Source organism: Microtus oregoni, unplaced genomic scaffold, assembly GCF_018167655.1.
Source record: "Microtus oregoni isolate MIOR12 unplaced genomic scaffold, Mior012 000003F_ref0000135, whole genome shotgun sequence".
Lineage (NCBI taxonomy): Eukaryota > Metazoa > Chordata > Mammalia > Rodentia > Cricetidae > Microtus > Microtus oregoni.
The window spans coordinates 32,880,629-32,895,997 of NW_024543062.1; the positions used below are offsets into that span (position 1 = coordinate 32,880,629).

General features: G+C 51.7%; 1 protein-coding gene across 2 annotated transcripts in view; it reads left to right on the forward strand.

Annotated features, from left to right (window-relative positions):
* The window catches only part of Kiaa1671 (KIAA1671 ortholog), a 139,300-nt gene that overhangs the window by 22,195 nt on the left and 101,736 nt on the right, over positions 1-15,369 (forward strand). For both annotated transcript variants that reach the window (XM_041647011.1, XM_041647017.1), the window contains exons 2-4: positions 9,735-9,884; positions 11,366-12,913; positions 14,971-15,058. In XM_041647011.1, the coding sequence (XP_041502945.1) occupies positions 11,418-12,913; positions 14,971-15,058 (1,584 nt within the window). In that variant the 5' untranslated portion in view covers positions 9,735-9,884; positions 11,366-11,417. The remainder of the gene's footprint in view (positions 1-9,734; positions 9,885-11,365; positions 12,914-14,970; positions 15,059-15,369) is intronic.

Genomic DNA, 15,369 nt, shown 5'->3' on the forward strand with positions numbered 1-15,369 from the left:
TGAGAATCTGTGGTTCTGGTCAGCTGGGGCTAAAGAATCAGCTGTGATAAAGAAGAGACCAACATCGCTGAAGTGAAGTCTTCTGGGAAGTATGTCCCCAGGGCCAGCACACAGAAGCTGAGGTCCAGGAGGCAGCTGAGGTTGTACTTTGTACTGGCAGCTGAACTTGGTAGTGCAAGAGTCACCCAGTGGTGCTGGCTTTGAAGGTCTGAAGGGATCATAGGGAGCAGCTGAGGCTTGGCGCTGTGTGACAGGGCTGGGGTCCCTGAAGAGAGCTCAGGAGAGGCCAGCAGTGAAAGTGCAGTTCAGTTGCAGCAAAGACCCCAGCATTTTGGAGACGCCAGCACCATGGGATGGCCACCAAGAACAGCAGCAGTGGAGGAGTGGAGCCAGCCTGGGCCTGGAAGACAAGCTGTGTGCTGCAGAGGGTGGAGACAGAGAAGTTACCCAACTCCTCCCCAACTCTTTTGGAGGTGTCCAGAAGATGGGAAGTGGATCCCAGACACTGGCTGTTGACTTATTTATTCAGTGTGGAGTTGGTTTTTGCTTTGTTCAGACTGTGGCTGCCTTTCCCTCTTGAAGTGAAAAGGTGTTTATTTTTGATGTTACAGGAAACCACAGTTGAGGGACTTTTAAAAGACTTTGGATTTTAAAAGACACTGGCTCTTTTAAAGAGTTTGAATTTTCAAAGACTGTGGGACTGTTAAACTGTATATTAATGCATGGCTTTGGGGAAGACAAGAAAGGAAAGCCTGTGGCTTAACAGGGATGTGTTGTGTGTCAGGTTGAAAAGGGCAGTGCAGGGCAAAGTCACCCAGAACTTCAGCGCGTCCTTGGGTTTCCTAGGTTGTGTGCTTGGGGAAGACTGGGTTGTTGCCCCCGTCCCAGGCTGGCAGTGCCTGGCCAAGGTGGAGACCTTGTGTCACTGTAGGTGACTGTGTGAAGGCTGTTCTGGAGACCGGTCAGCTGGTCACATGACGGGCTGGGGCAGGAGCTGGGTCTCGGCACTGAGTTGTGTCGCTGGGTTGGCAGTTTGCCACTCACAATTTTGGTTTATCTGCTCCTTTTAGTCCAGGCCTATGCAGAGGGTGAGGTGGTGTAGGATGAAGAGAAAGCCCATGTTTCCATTAGGCATGTTAAATTTCCTCACCCCCCCCTCCCCAAATCCCACCACTCACAGACAGTCTGCAAAGGGCCCGCTCTTCTGTTGCATGCATACTGACAGGACTTCCTGGGTACTGCCACCAGGTCTGCTCATAGGTGCTCACAGGCCATTTCATTGAATCATGGAGTCTTTCGTTACTGAACTGAGTGGTTTTTTAAGGCCACCACAGCCCCCACATCTGCTCAGCAGAGACTTTGTCCAGTTAACTAGCTTGTGCCAAACTCTGAGTCTATTGGCAATGTTTATCTGTGTGTAACAAGCCCTTATGACAGAGGCTTAAACAGATATATTTTTTTCATACAAAAGTCAAAGGATTCATGTTATTGTGTATAAAGCATAGCCTTTGTGGCCTCTTGATTCCAAGAGGGTTGCCATGAGTCTAGGTGTCCTATCCTTGTTCTGGTAGAACAGCATTGGGTGCTTTATACACAAAGTGGAAGTCTCCCTCCAAGCCATTCCACTCACGTTGCGGAATATTACTTTAACTATGTAAATGTGTGTTACATTTGTTTATGCTGCATTTGTTTAATGATGTAAAGATGAGCTGCTTTGCCTGCCTAAAGCACCTAATTGGTCTAATAAATGGCCAGTAGCCAGACAGAAGAGGGACAGGCGGGGCTGGAGGGTAGAGAGAATAAGGAGGAAAGAAATGTAGGCTAGAAAGAGAAAGAGAGGGGGATGCCCGGGGCTAGCCAGGCAGTCACCAGCCAGACATGGAGTAGGACATACATAATGAAAGAAAGGTAAAAAGCCCCAGACAAAATGTAGATGAAGAGAAATGGGTTAAATAAAGTTATAAGAGCTGGTGGGACAAGCATAAGCTAAGGCCAAGCTTTCATAATTGATAATAAGTCTTGATTTGGGAGCTGGTTTGCAGTTCAAGAAAGTGTGCTACACACTTTCCTCTGTCCTCGGTCTTGAGTCAACAGGGTCACATGAAGCTCCTGATTGAGAGAGCCCAGCCTCTGGCTTGGGGAGGGGAGCTTCCTGAGAGCCTGTGTTTGCCCTGTTGTGTCCCCTCTTTACACTTTCTTGCTAGTTTCCCTTTTCACATTAAACAAATAAAAGAGTGAGCTTTGGCCATTCCCACTTACCTCGTGGTAACTTTTCATGTTTTCAAAAAGTTCAGTACAATTATTTTACAAACTGCAATGGTAACTGGGTGCAGTAAAAACCTAGGGGTAGTTTGCAGTCTGCAACCGTGGCAGCAAGCAATGGAGGCATGAGTGGCGGTGGGGGCGGCAAGTGGTCAGAGTGAGGGTTTTTCTGTGTGCTCGTTTGCTGATGAGCCAGTGATGGAGAGGGGGATGTCAGGGCCATCTGTGCACCAAGCAGCTGGTCTTGGACACTTCCAAAGGTCATTGGGCTTTTCCGGTGACCCTGGAAGGGTCTGTAACCAGGGTGGGCTCTCATGGGAATGCCAGCCTTGTAAGTGAGCAGCTTGTTCCTGAGCCAGTTTTTTGTTTGTTTGTTTGTTTGCTTGCTTGCTTTTTCAAGGCAGGGTTTCTCTGTAGCTTTGGAGCCTGTCCTGGAACTAGCTCCTGTAGACCTGGCTGGCCTTGAACTCACAGAAATCCACCTGCATCTGCCTCCCGAGTGCTGGGATTAAAGGGTACGCCACCTCTGCCTGGCTCCTGAGCCAGATTTGATTGGAATCATTGAAAACTTGGAGTCACATGGGCTCCCTGGAAGAGGGGCTCTAATTAAATCTCTGTAAAAGGTATTCTGGGGCTCGGGCAGGCTTGTGGAAATCGTCCAGGGTAAAGGGCTGTCGCTGGAAAGAGATATTGCGTTTAGGGGTGCTCCCATGTGTGAGTTTGCGTGTACTTGGGAACCTTCCAAGGGATGGAGCCAGTGGTGTTCCGTGAGATGAGTACTTCGTTAAATCTCGTGAGCACTTGCTTGTGTGTTGGCATTCTTGGGCCAATATCAGCCAGTTCTTTCAGGGAAAGAGTTACCGTTTTCTCTGCTTGTAAAATGCTCCCTGGCTCCTGCCGAGAACACAGAATACTGACGTTCTTCTCTGAAGTCACTTGGGTTGTGTGTTGTCGAGCTGGGCTCAGGGTGGAGTACTGCTCTAACGTTGTCCTTCAAGCCATCCTCTCCCAGGCCACGCCAGCCGCGCACAGCCTCTGGGCTGGTCCTAGCCAACGCCCTTCTCTTCGTGAACCTTCTGGTCACATTTCTGATAATAGTCTTTAAGTAGAGCAGGGAAGATTGCCGGAGGTGAGGCCGGCCAGGCTCCAGTGTGTTTGTTGGGTCCACTTCTGGGGAGTGATGACAAACCCTGACCTCCAGCTGGGAACAGAGTCAGCGTGGAAGTGCTTCCCTGGGAATCACTGTGCAGACATGCAGGGCTGGGAGAGAGATGCATGCTCTCTGACCCAGCCAGCCCACAGTCTCCTGGGCACAATTCCTCATGGGTATCCACTGCACTGTTGGTCAGTGTTTTCACCCAGGCTTGTGTACTGGCCAGGAACTCCCCAGGTGGGCAGTGTGGACAGGTCATAGGCTACCAATTATGCACCAGTAGTCCAACTTTTCTTTGTTTTGTTTTGGTTCTAGGGTTCAAACTCAGGTCCTCATGTGTACAAGAACTCTAGTGACTGAGGCATTCTTACCCGAGTGGTGTCAGCTTTAATGTATTGTTTCTTGAAGGTCCTCGGGCGGGCGGGGGCTTGGATTATCAAATGAGGAGCTATCCTTGGACAGGCATTTGGAGCGCCAGAAAATGCTGTGTAGGTGTTACAACTGAACACACTGGTGACATACTGTGACATTAAACAACAAATGAACTAATTCTGCCATGTGTGTAGCATAAACCTGTCATCTCAGCACTCGAGAGGCTGAGGCAGGAGGATTACCTTGAGTTTAAGGCTGACTTGGGTTATAATAAAATCCTGTCTCAAAAAAACAAAACCAGCCCAACAACTGACAAACTGGTCCTTAGGCAGCAGTGTGAACTGGCACCATCTTGTATATGCCAGGCTCTTGTTCACACCAGGAATGTCCACTGGTTCTGGCTGTTTGGCAGAATGCCATATGGCCTTTGGGTCTCCATGGTAGGGTTTAAGATGGTTAATTTTTCCCTGTGGGCCTGTGAGATGGCTCAGGTCTGATAATCGAAGTCTGATCCACAGATCCCATGAGCCCCAAAAGCTGTTATCTGACCTTCCTGTGAGTCCTGTGGCACACGAGTGTGCACACTCTCATCCCCAAATAATCTGAAAAGCAAACCAAACTTGCTGGTCTGGTGTGTAGCTCAGCCAGTAGAGTGCTTGCCTAATTCGCTCGAGGTCCTGGGTTGCATCTGTAACTTGGAGTAAACTTGGTGTGATTGCACTGACGTCAGGGACATCGGGAACCCACTGCCATCCTTGATTGCATGGTGAATCTGAGGTCAGCCATGTGAGACCCTGTCTCACAGAACAAACAAATATCCCAAACTTTCTGATGGTATGAATAGCATTTTCCATAGTTCTCAGGCGGAACTGGAAGAGACTCCAGGAAGAAGCCGGCTGTAGCTGGAAATATTACCAGACCATGAGAGCAGTCTTGGCTTTGGGGACCCTGTGTTTGAGGGACCCCCGTACACACACTAGAGTCATTTGTTCTGTAAAGGATGACAGTAAATGTCTTGTTTTTTTTCCTGTGGTGAACAAAGACAGTGGCTCCTGAAAGAGGCTTCAGTGTCTGGGTTCAATAAAACTTTATCTGCAAAGCTAGGCAGAGGGCCGGCTTAGCTTCCATGCTGTAGTTTACCTACCCCAATCTGGAGAAAAGCAAGAGGGATTGAAGGCTGCTTGATGACTGGGTTCTCCAGTGACTGCAGTGTCCCAAAATAGCACAAATTGTAGGAAGGAACTGGCCATGAAGCTTGAAAAGGCGGATGTTTACTTACAGGGAGCGGGATGGATTGTAACTCCCTGCAGACATGCAGCTGGCCTGGGGGTCTGATAGTTTGTATTCATCTTTAAGGGGCTGTCGGGAATAGTTCTGTACTGCATATCACTGGGGCTCACTTGTCAGCCTCTTCAAACTCTTTATATAATTGTCCCTGTCACTCCTTTGTGGATATGACTGTAGACTGAGGGCCCCAGGGAGCTGGAGCCCGAGAGGGAGCCAGCGATGGGGCAGTTGGGGCAGTGAAACCCTGTGGATTAGGATGTTATCTACAGAGGGACACAGGACATGCTACCTGGAAACGCTTTTTCCCCTGCATGTAGGCAGCTGCCCAGTATAATTGCTGGCTGTCTCCCTTAAGTGGGCAGCTTTTCTGTTGGGGAATTTCAGAACGCTGTCTGGGATCCAGGAAGCTGGCCTGTGCTGGGGACATGCCTGTTGGAGTGATAAGAAGTTGAAGCAGAGCTGGTGAGACTCCAGCTGAGTCTGAGTCCATCAAGGGTCCTGGACCCTACCCCTCAGGTCAGAGGTTAGAGGCAGGAGAGGCTGGCCTGGGCCACAGAGAAGAACCCATCGACTAGGTCCTGTCTGGAGAGGAGCTGAGAGAAAGACGAGGCACAGGGACACAGACCTCACTGATGTCAAATATCCAGTGAGGACCACACACGGGTAAGGAAGTCTGATGTTGCTAGAGGCCAGGACAGGGCACCAGGGAGCCATTTCTTGCAGGAGTGTGGCTCTGCAGACAGTCCCTACTTAGAATAGATGAACTCGTGATTCCTCAGGTGACCCACGGTGCAGAAACTGGGTGCCTTCAGAAGCCACGCTTTATATTTTGAATTTTGCTCTTTTCTGGGCTGGTGGCATGTGGACCATACTCTCTCCCAGCAGCTTCTCCCAACCACAGGACCCAGCCAGCTTGAGTCTCGAGAGGGGCCACGCACAGTCCATAAAATAAGCCTGTGAGTGGTATTCCTAAGCTGGTCAGTACTTGACATGAAGCGCACTTCCAAGGGAGGACCAGGGAGGCTCGACTGGGATGATCGGTGGTATTTTAGTGCCCTTCCCCAAGTTAGTCTTGTCTCAAATTCACAATTTTCCTGTCTCAGTCTACCAAGAGCTAGAATGACAGGTGTGTGCCATCACTCCTGGTGTTTGTATGTGTGTAAATGTGTGCGTACACATCTATGTGCGTGCATGCATGCGTGCATATGGTTGTGTGTGTGAATCTCAAACACAGGGTCTCTCACTTGCTAGGCAGGTACTCCACCACTGTCTGTATCCACAGCCCTACATTCCCACTTAAATGTTCACTGTCCCCTGCCTGTCCTCTTGAATGTCCACTGTCCCCTGCACATCCTCTTGAATGTCCACTGTTATGTCCTCAGCCCCTGCCCTAGAAAAGGTACTTCTACCTGGACAGGGATGGGTGACATGAGGCTGCCATTCTGGGGACCAAGGAAAGAATGGGCACACTCCATTGGCATCTGACCCAATGGCTGTGCCTGGGCCACCTGGGATCTGTAGTGGACAGATCTATGTGCCCCGCAGCCCCACTCCATGGGGAGGACATTAGCCAGTCTCTTCTTGCGTCTTCCCACAGTAATGGGGTGCCCAGGGTGGCTTTGCAGATTTGGAGGTCGAGGTCATGTTGTGGAAGATAATGAAAAGGTGTCAGTTCTAGCCCACGTCCATTGCCAGATGGTAGCAATCCCAGGACTCGGGCACTGAGATGAGACAGCACCGCACATGGCTGGTGAGCGTCCAGATCCATTTGAAGGCGGTGTGCTGCAGAACAACCCCAGCTGCTGCGATGAATCAAGGCCTGAGTCTGTGCTCAGTTCTAGTTTTGAACCAAAAGCTTCCACAGTGCCAACCCAGGCCGCAGAGTACTGGGCTGGCAGGGAGGGTTCCACTGACTTTTGTCTCATTTCCTGCACTGGGATGCTGCTAGATGATTCCTCCCACCAGTGGTTTCCTCCACACATAGCAGCATGGAGTGGAAATGTGAAGTTGCCTAATAGATTCTGAGAGACCAAAGCCAGGGTCCCCAGGTTCAGCGGTAGCTGAAGACCCGCTAGGTAGCAACTGTTACAACTCCACTTGGGGCTGGCTTGATCCCTGCTCTCCTAGTATAGCCAGTTTCCTGACTCCCAGAGGATCCCTGTCATCTGCCTGTGTCCCATGATATCTGTGATCTGTATGAATTGCGAACTGGGAGAACCCTTGCTTAGCATGATTAAGACCCTGAGTTCAGTCCTCTGTCCTGTGAAATCAATCAACCAGTCAATTAATGTATGCATGTATATGTGTGTGTGTGCGCGGGTACACACACACACACACACACACACACACCTGCTTAGACTCAGTTTGCTTCCTTTTTCTGAGGACCTCCTAGCTACCTGGCTTTACTCATGGTGTGTTAGCTCTGCACATACACACAACGAGCGAGGCCACGCCAGGAATGAATAGCAGCTGGTTCAGCGTGAGTGGGCTTCTGCTGTGTTCTGGAAGAGACCATCGTCTCAAATTGGGTGCAGCATATGTGATTCATTTGAAGCTGGGTTTAAAAGCATCTAAATGGGCTCCTTGCCATTTACAACAGGTTCAGTGAAAACCAGAGAATCCTGGGCTTCTAAGCTTGGGTGTAATTATTTAGGTATCCTTCCCATGGTTTTAAAACTTCTTTGGCTCGTGGATCTTCTCACCACGTCATTGACTCCTTGGTGCGTGTGTGTGTGTGTGTGTGTGTGTGTGTGTGTGTGTGTGAGAGAGAGAGAGAGAGAGAGAGAGAGAGAGAGAGAGAGAGAGAGAACTGGAGACTATGAACCAACATGCTTGCTTTTGGCTTTCATGCACCTCCCTTGCCTCTGCATCATGGCCTCTGGGGCTGGCTTAGGGCCATGTGTGCCTTTGGCTGCCCTGGTGACACTCTTCCCATTAAAACCATGAAGAGGCACATTCTGTCCTCCTGTGCATTGTCATGCTGGTACAATGGTAGCATGGTTGTGGCCACAGTAGGTGTATGTGGTGTCTACCCTGGGGAGGGCACCCATGGTTCACCCATCCTGATAACAAAGCTCTTGATTAGTTGGTGAGTGTTCAGATAAGCACTGTGACTCTGAGGTCCTGACTGCTGCAGGAACACAGATTGGGAATGAGCTATCCTTAGAATAGTGAGGATTAGGGTCAAAAGAATTTCGCCTTTCATTTATTCACTTGGCAACTATTTATACAGCCAATGGCTATCTGCTCTGTAGTTACACACCCAGTGACTCTCCGCTGTGTAGTTACACACCCAGTGACTCTCCGCTGTGTAGTTATACACCCAGTGACTCTCCGCTGTGTAGTTACACACCCAGTGACTCTCTGCTGTGTAGTTACACACCCAGTGACTCTCCGCGGTGTAGTTACACACCCAGTGACTCTCCGCGGTGTAGTTACACACCCAGTGACTCTCCGCGGTGTAGTTATACACCCAGTGACTCTCCGTGGTATAGTTATACACCCAGTGACTCTCCGCGGTGTAGTTACACACCCAGTGACTCTCCGCGGTGTAGTTACACACCCAGTGACTCTCCGTAGTATAGTTATACACCCAGTGACTCTCCGCGGTGTATACACCCAGTGACTATCTACTACATACTGTTTTGTGGCCTGCCATTGTGCAGGGGATAGGGTGCCCTGTGAGCTTGCCACTGAGTGTAGAGTGAGGATCGTATCCTAGTCACTGTGACTGTCTAGCAGCACGTTCCGTGGACTGTCCGGTATCTGTGGTGCTCTGCATGTCTGAACTGTGGCCCGAGGGGTGGACCCAAGGTTTGCACATTTGTGTGATCAAGAGGCATATCCCAGAGATAGATCCCAGCAAGTGCAAAGGCCCTGAGGAGGCTATGAGAGCCTCCAAGGGCTTCAGTGTATAGATGCCATGACTAGGGGAGAGAGTGGCCAAGTCAGCTGAAACCTTTTTGTTTGGTTTGGTTTTGAGGAAGGGTTTCATGTAGCCTGGCTGGTCTTATATTCCTGATCCTTTTTTCTCCACCTCCCTAAATACTGGAATGGCAGGCGTATGCCGCCTTGCACGACTGTAGACACCTTGAGTGCTCAGCAGCTACCTCCTGCAGGTTGAGGACACTGGCCAAAAGGCACCAATCTTGGAGCAGTGGAATCCCACCCCGACCCCTGTCCATAGGCTCCCCATCCCATTATAGACCTCTGCTCTTCCGTGTAGTGTCACAGCTGCTTGTGTGTGCATGAATGTGTCACTGTGTGTGTTGGGGTGTATGAGTATATGTGTTCTTTAATAAGCATGTGCATGAGTGTCTCTCTCTCTCTCTGTGTGTGTGCATGCATTCATGCATGAGTATGTGTTCATGAATGTGTGTGCCTGAGTGCATCCCACACGAAACCATGAGTTCCATGGTGGTAGGGGGTCTCTGGTTTATATCAGTGCATAAGCAGGTGCACTGGGGAACAGGGGAGGTATTTACTGAGCACCTGTGTGGACCCAGCACTCTGCATGCTGTGCATGAATATATAAGGCTGACAGACATGCGAGGCTAAGAGCTGGAGTTGACGCCAGCGGATGCAGTTGGAACCCGAAAGCTTTTGCACCGTCTGTGCGGAAGCAACTCCGGAACCAAGCTGTCTTTCTGTGTCTCCCCAGCCCTGCAGAGACAGCCTGTGGGCACAGCCTTCTTCTCCCTGCTGCTTCTGCCATGGGCACGAGTTAATGGCCCATTCACCATGAACTGTGACTCCCGCCCCGGCATTCCTAGGTGGTCCTGTGTCCCTCGCTGAGGATCTGACAGCCTGGGTAAGTTGGTACTGAGCTGGGGGCTGGATGTTTGGAAGGTGAGGTTTCCAGGGAATTTTCTGTCTGTCCTTTGTGCATTGTCAGTGTCCCATGTCCTGGCTGGGTGCTAGTTGTAGAATGGGACTTAGAGAGACCACCTCAAGTGAGCATCCCTGGGCACTGTTCAGATGGAAGATGTTAGGCTCTTAGTTCTCCCAGATCTGCATTCTGCTCCCAGCTGAGTGGAGACAATGTTCTCCTTGACTTGGGGAGCTGGAATCTGTTAGTCCATGGGGTGTGTGATGGAGAGAAAAATGTCCAAATCTGTCTGTCTTCATTTCTTACAGTGGAGGAATCACACAAGGCCTGGGAGGTTCCTGGTTAATCAGGACACTGTCTCCCTTCTGAGCACATGGAGGGGCAGGGCATCTCTGGGGCTTTTGGGAAGGGATGGCTTTCATAGCAGAATCAGGGTGGGTCATGAGCAGGGAGGTTTGTATGATGCTTTTTAGGGTGAGAAAGACATAAAATGCTGTATTTTAAAGGGGCAGGGCTGAAACTCAGTGGAGAGGCCTGCCTTGTGGTCAGAGCACTTGGTGGGTGGAGGCAAGAGGTCAGCCTTGGCTGCCTGAGACCCTGGCTCAAAAAGCAACAGCAACAACAAATGGCAAGGAGTGATGGGCCATTATGGGGGAGGTGTGGTTCTAGCTGAATGAAACCAGTTGGGGACTTCTCTGGGCCCATTTTCTTCTACTCCACGAAGCACATTGTCCATCATCCCCACCTCTCTCAGTTGCTGGAGGATTTGGGGGTTCCTGCCTGAGAGCAGATCTCAAAGCTGACCAGCCTGCAGGGTGGACGGGCACACGGGCGGAGTACCAGGTGCACCTGGCGCAGCTAGGCCTCTCACAATAAGCCCTCTTCCCAACCACTGCGGAACTCCTCCTGTTAAGACTGTAAGAGGCTGGACCTGGTTCGCATGGAGCATGTGCAGCTTGGGAAGCCCTGGGTTCCATTCTCACCCCTGCAAAACCAAAACAAGCAAGGAAGCCGAAATAAAAAGTTGTTCAATAGCAAAACCAACAGCAAATAGACAACATAGGGCGAGTGGAAATAACAAAATAAAACAAAACCCGAGGACGTGGGAGGTGGGGGAGGGGCAGCCGACTGGGTTCCATGAGCGCTCACCAGCAGTGTTTCCAGGGCCTCCTGCTTTGGGTGGCTGTGTGAGCGGAGGGTGGTCACTTACCTTCTCTGTGCCGACTCCACTGAAGCCGGACTCCAGACTGAGCCAGGCAAGGCCTCAGATCGTGGGGCTTTGCCTGACCCCTCTGAATAGAAGGTCGCTGTCTGTGCCTTTCCAGGCCGCAGGAAGATGGCAGTGCATCTGAAACTTGCCCAGTGAGATCAGGATCTGGGGCTCTGGGTCTAATGTCTCTCTGTCACTCACTCAGAGTCTCACAAATACTCTTTGCTAAATTTACTGTTTTTTTTTTTTTCAGTTGTTTCCTCATATCTGATGTGCTTAATCCTCATGGAGCTACATCCGTAACCATGGTGACACGGGTCGAAGTTGGCTCTATTGCATCCCTGAGGGCGGGGCCTGGCCTCGGTGACATCAGCAGGGAGAAAGCCCTGAAGAGAACATACTTTGGCCAGACTGGGGATGCCCCTGGGGCCCCCTCCACTAGAGTCCTGAGTGCAGAAAGCCCCCTACAGACCCACCTGTTCCCTCTGCCCCTTGCTCCCAAGCCTTTCTTTAAGGAGCAGGTCCTTGAGAAAAAGACTCCTGTCACATCTTTGTGGGCTGGTGCTACCCAGTCCTGTCCTTCAGCTGAGATCGACATGAGAGAGGCTAAAGAAGATGTGGCTAAAAGGATGCCGGGCTTAGCCGGACAGGAGGCAGGCAGAGGAGAGGTCCTGCCAAATGGCCCATCTGTATCTAACAAGGCCACCTTCCTGAGGTCTGGCCCCAGCACTGTGGGCCTCTTTGAAACGAACAAACCCGGACCCAACCTGGGCAAAGGAACTAGTGAGGGGAGCCGGGAGGCCAGCTCCCGCACAGCCCAGGCATCTCCCTTAAGTACCAGGCCTGAGGTGGCCGCCAAGCCTGCCCTCCCAGCTCGAAAGCCCCCAGTGACTCTGCCCCGACCCACCTCCCTGTCAAAGGACGCTGGGTCTGACGTGTCCCAGAAGTTGGCAGGCCAAGCCCAACCTTTGCCAAAGGCCCACAGTGTGGAGGACCCTGCTGGCCGGGCTCCAGAGGCCAAGTCCCATCCGAAGAGACGTCCCATGTCAGCAGTGTTCGAGTACCAGCCGCCCCCAAAGCCAGGCCCAGGTGGAGTGGCAGTCATGGGCAAGGTCCCCCCTGTCCCTCCGGAGAAGACGTGGGTGAGGAAACCTAGGCCTCTGTCTGTGGACCTGACTGCTGTGTTTGAGAGTAGAGAGACACTGCTGAGGAAGGTGCCCGGTGGGCAGAATCCAGTAGAGAGCCAGAGCCCAGAGAAGGCCTGCGTGCAGCCCAAGGGCAATGCAGAGGGCCCTGTCCGCATGGAGGTCACCCCTCAGGATCCCGACTCAGACTTCCAGGAGGTGGCCAAGATGCTCCATGTGCGGAGAGAGAGGACCATTCTTAAACAGACAGATACAGACAGCCCTAGGATTCCCCAGGATGAGGAAAGGCCAGACCAGCAGTCAGAGAAGGAGCCGGGGTCCCCTTTGCCCAGGCCAGGAAGAGGCCTGGGACTGGCTGAGGTCAAGGGTGGAGGGTCTGAGCAGGAGGCTCCTGCAGGGACAGAGAAGAAGTCTGCAGGGACCATCAGGAAGCGTCTCAGCCTGTTTGAGGAAGAGACTGCTGTGGCCTTGGTGGTGGTGTCCGAGCCCTCTCCTAGTTCCCCTGCGTCCCCATCCACAGTGCCAGAGTCGGAGAGAACTGGTGTGAATGTTCAGGCTCGGATCAAAGGCTGGACTGTGGAGAGCACAGGGGCGAAGCCGGATGTCAGGAGAAGGACATCCCAGGCGCGGCCATTGTCTGTGGATTTGACCAAACCGTAAGTAGACACATCCTAGAAACTTGGTCAGCCTCAGGCTGCCTCAAAACCCACTGGAGAGCCCAGGGCTAGCCCAACACCTGCACACACATCTCATCCATTACCTGCGGGAGGTGATGGTAGTGATGCCTCTCAGGGTACACACAGATAAGAAGGTCGGGACATCCCTGGTGCTGGGCTCCGTTGGTACTCACTGTAAGAGCACAGTGATGGAAATGAGGTTCTTGCTTCACAGGTGTGGGTGAGAAGGTGAGGTGCTGTGGGGAAGCCAGAGTTGGGGAGTCTGGATCAGTTCCAGCTCAGCCTGGTTCTGTGGCTAAGCTGCCCCCAGGGTCAGACTTCCCTTTAACTAGAGCAGGGATGGCATGTGCCTCAGTGGCAGAGTACTCAAATGGCACTATGCAAGACCCTGGGTTCTGTCCCCAGCATCCCTTCCCCTCATATAGATGCATGCGCGCGCGCGCGCGCACACACACACACACACACACACACACACACACACACACACACAGAGAGAGAGAGAGAGAGAGAGAGAGAGAGAGAGAGAGAGAGAGATTAGTTAGGCCTCAGCCTCCATGAATATATTGAAAAACAAATAAACCAATAGAGCCTAGATGACCAAGGCCACCGTCTAGTGTAGCCCAGGTTGCCTCAAATTCTCTAGGTAGCTTAGGATGACCTCCAACTCCATATCCTATTGATTCTACCTCCATAGAGCTGGAATTAGAACCAAAATCCTCTCCAGGATCTTCCATCAAAGATTGGGAGAAGACTCTAGAAAGAGTGTGGGCAGTGTTCTCCATGGAGGGACCCTCAGCCCGGGAGTCCTGGGGGCACTGAGTGAGCCACTGAGGCTAATGCCGACATTCCATGTGTGCCACACCCCACACACTCCAGCCTTGTTGTTTCCACTGTGACCATGCTTCCCACCAGGGAACACTTAAGGCCTTGGGAGCTTGGTGCAGCCAGGGGTCAAAGTTAATTTTAGGGGTCCAGGATGTGAAACCCAGGTCATCAGACTTGGCAGCAAATGGCTTTACCCCTGAGCCATCCCTCATCCTGCCCCAGGGATGCTGGTTCACTGGTTTATATGTTGGGAGATTTTGAAAGAGAGATTCTCAGTCTAAGACAGCAGAGATGCCCAGGGTCTCACTGTGCTATCCAGGTGCCTGTGAGGAGTCTCATGATCATGTGACAGATGGGGAAACCGAGTCTCAGATTAGGAACACTCATGCCCTCTCAGCAGTATGGATTGCCTGGTAGGGATCAAGTTCAAATGTTTTGGAACCCCCTCCCCTGTTTCCTTTCTTTCTCTTTATTCCCAAGCCCCCAGCCCTGAACCCTAAACACTGTATAGACACTTTGTGATTCATGTTCAGGCTTGTACTGCAGAGAACACAATCAGAATGAGAAGATTCGGATCCCCTCCTCCTTCCCTTGCATAAGTAGGGAAACTGAGGCCCAGAGGGGCGATTGACTAGACACACTGAGAAGCATAAGCAAGTCCGTGTCCCCATTTATATGATGACACTCCCCCCCCAGGGTCTTGGGTCTCAGGTCTCGTGGCTGCTCCTTGGCAGTGGGTGAGTGTTGTGCCCACAGTTGCTAAGAAGAACCATTAATTATCCCGCCTGGGGCTTCTTCAGTCTTCCCTAAACGCCTTCACAGAGCTATTAGGGTCATGGCTTGCCTCTTATGTCTGCCCTATAAAAGAGGGTGGTAGGTGTTAATTATCCCTGCTTTACAGCTGAGGAAATAGAGGCTCAGGTGAGGCCACAGGCCACCCGGGCTCCCACGAGGAGGGAGTGGAGCTGGGAGCAGCACCCGGCACCTGCTTCTTCTTCCCAGTGGCAGACTTTTCCCATGCAGATATGCTCTGCCTAAGGTACATCCTTCCCACCAATTCCTTGTGCCTTCTATGATTACAAATGACACCACTTTTCTCGAAGTTGGGCAGGTGGCCAGGTTTATGCCTTTCTGGGCCCCAAGCCGAGGACAGTATGGGCTTCAGGGAGTCAAGGCTTGTCACTCTGTGAGTAACTCTGTCTTTGTCCCAGGTTCTCACGATCACCTTCTGGCAGTGAGGTCGGGTACGAGAAATGTGCTCTGCTGGGTGGCGAGCTCACTGGGGAGAGGAGAGAAAAGGTAAGTGTGCTGTGCACCGTCTCAGCTAGGAGAAGCTTGGGATCCGCCAGGCGCTGGCAAAGGCAGCAGAATCTTGTCACCACTGCTGCTGGCATGTTCAAGTCCCTGGCGCTGGGGCCGAAGGCTATGCACAGAGGCGCCTGGCAGGCATTGGTTTTATTTTTTTTTCTGTGCAAAAAGTTCGAGGGAGCACCTTCTTCAGTGGCTTTATTCAAGCATCAGGGAGGCAGAGGCAGCTGGATGTCTGTGCACTTGAGACCACAAGAACTTGGGAGAAACCTTGCCCAGTTCACTCCTTGAGTTCTTTCCCT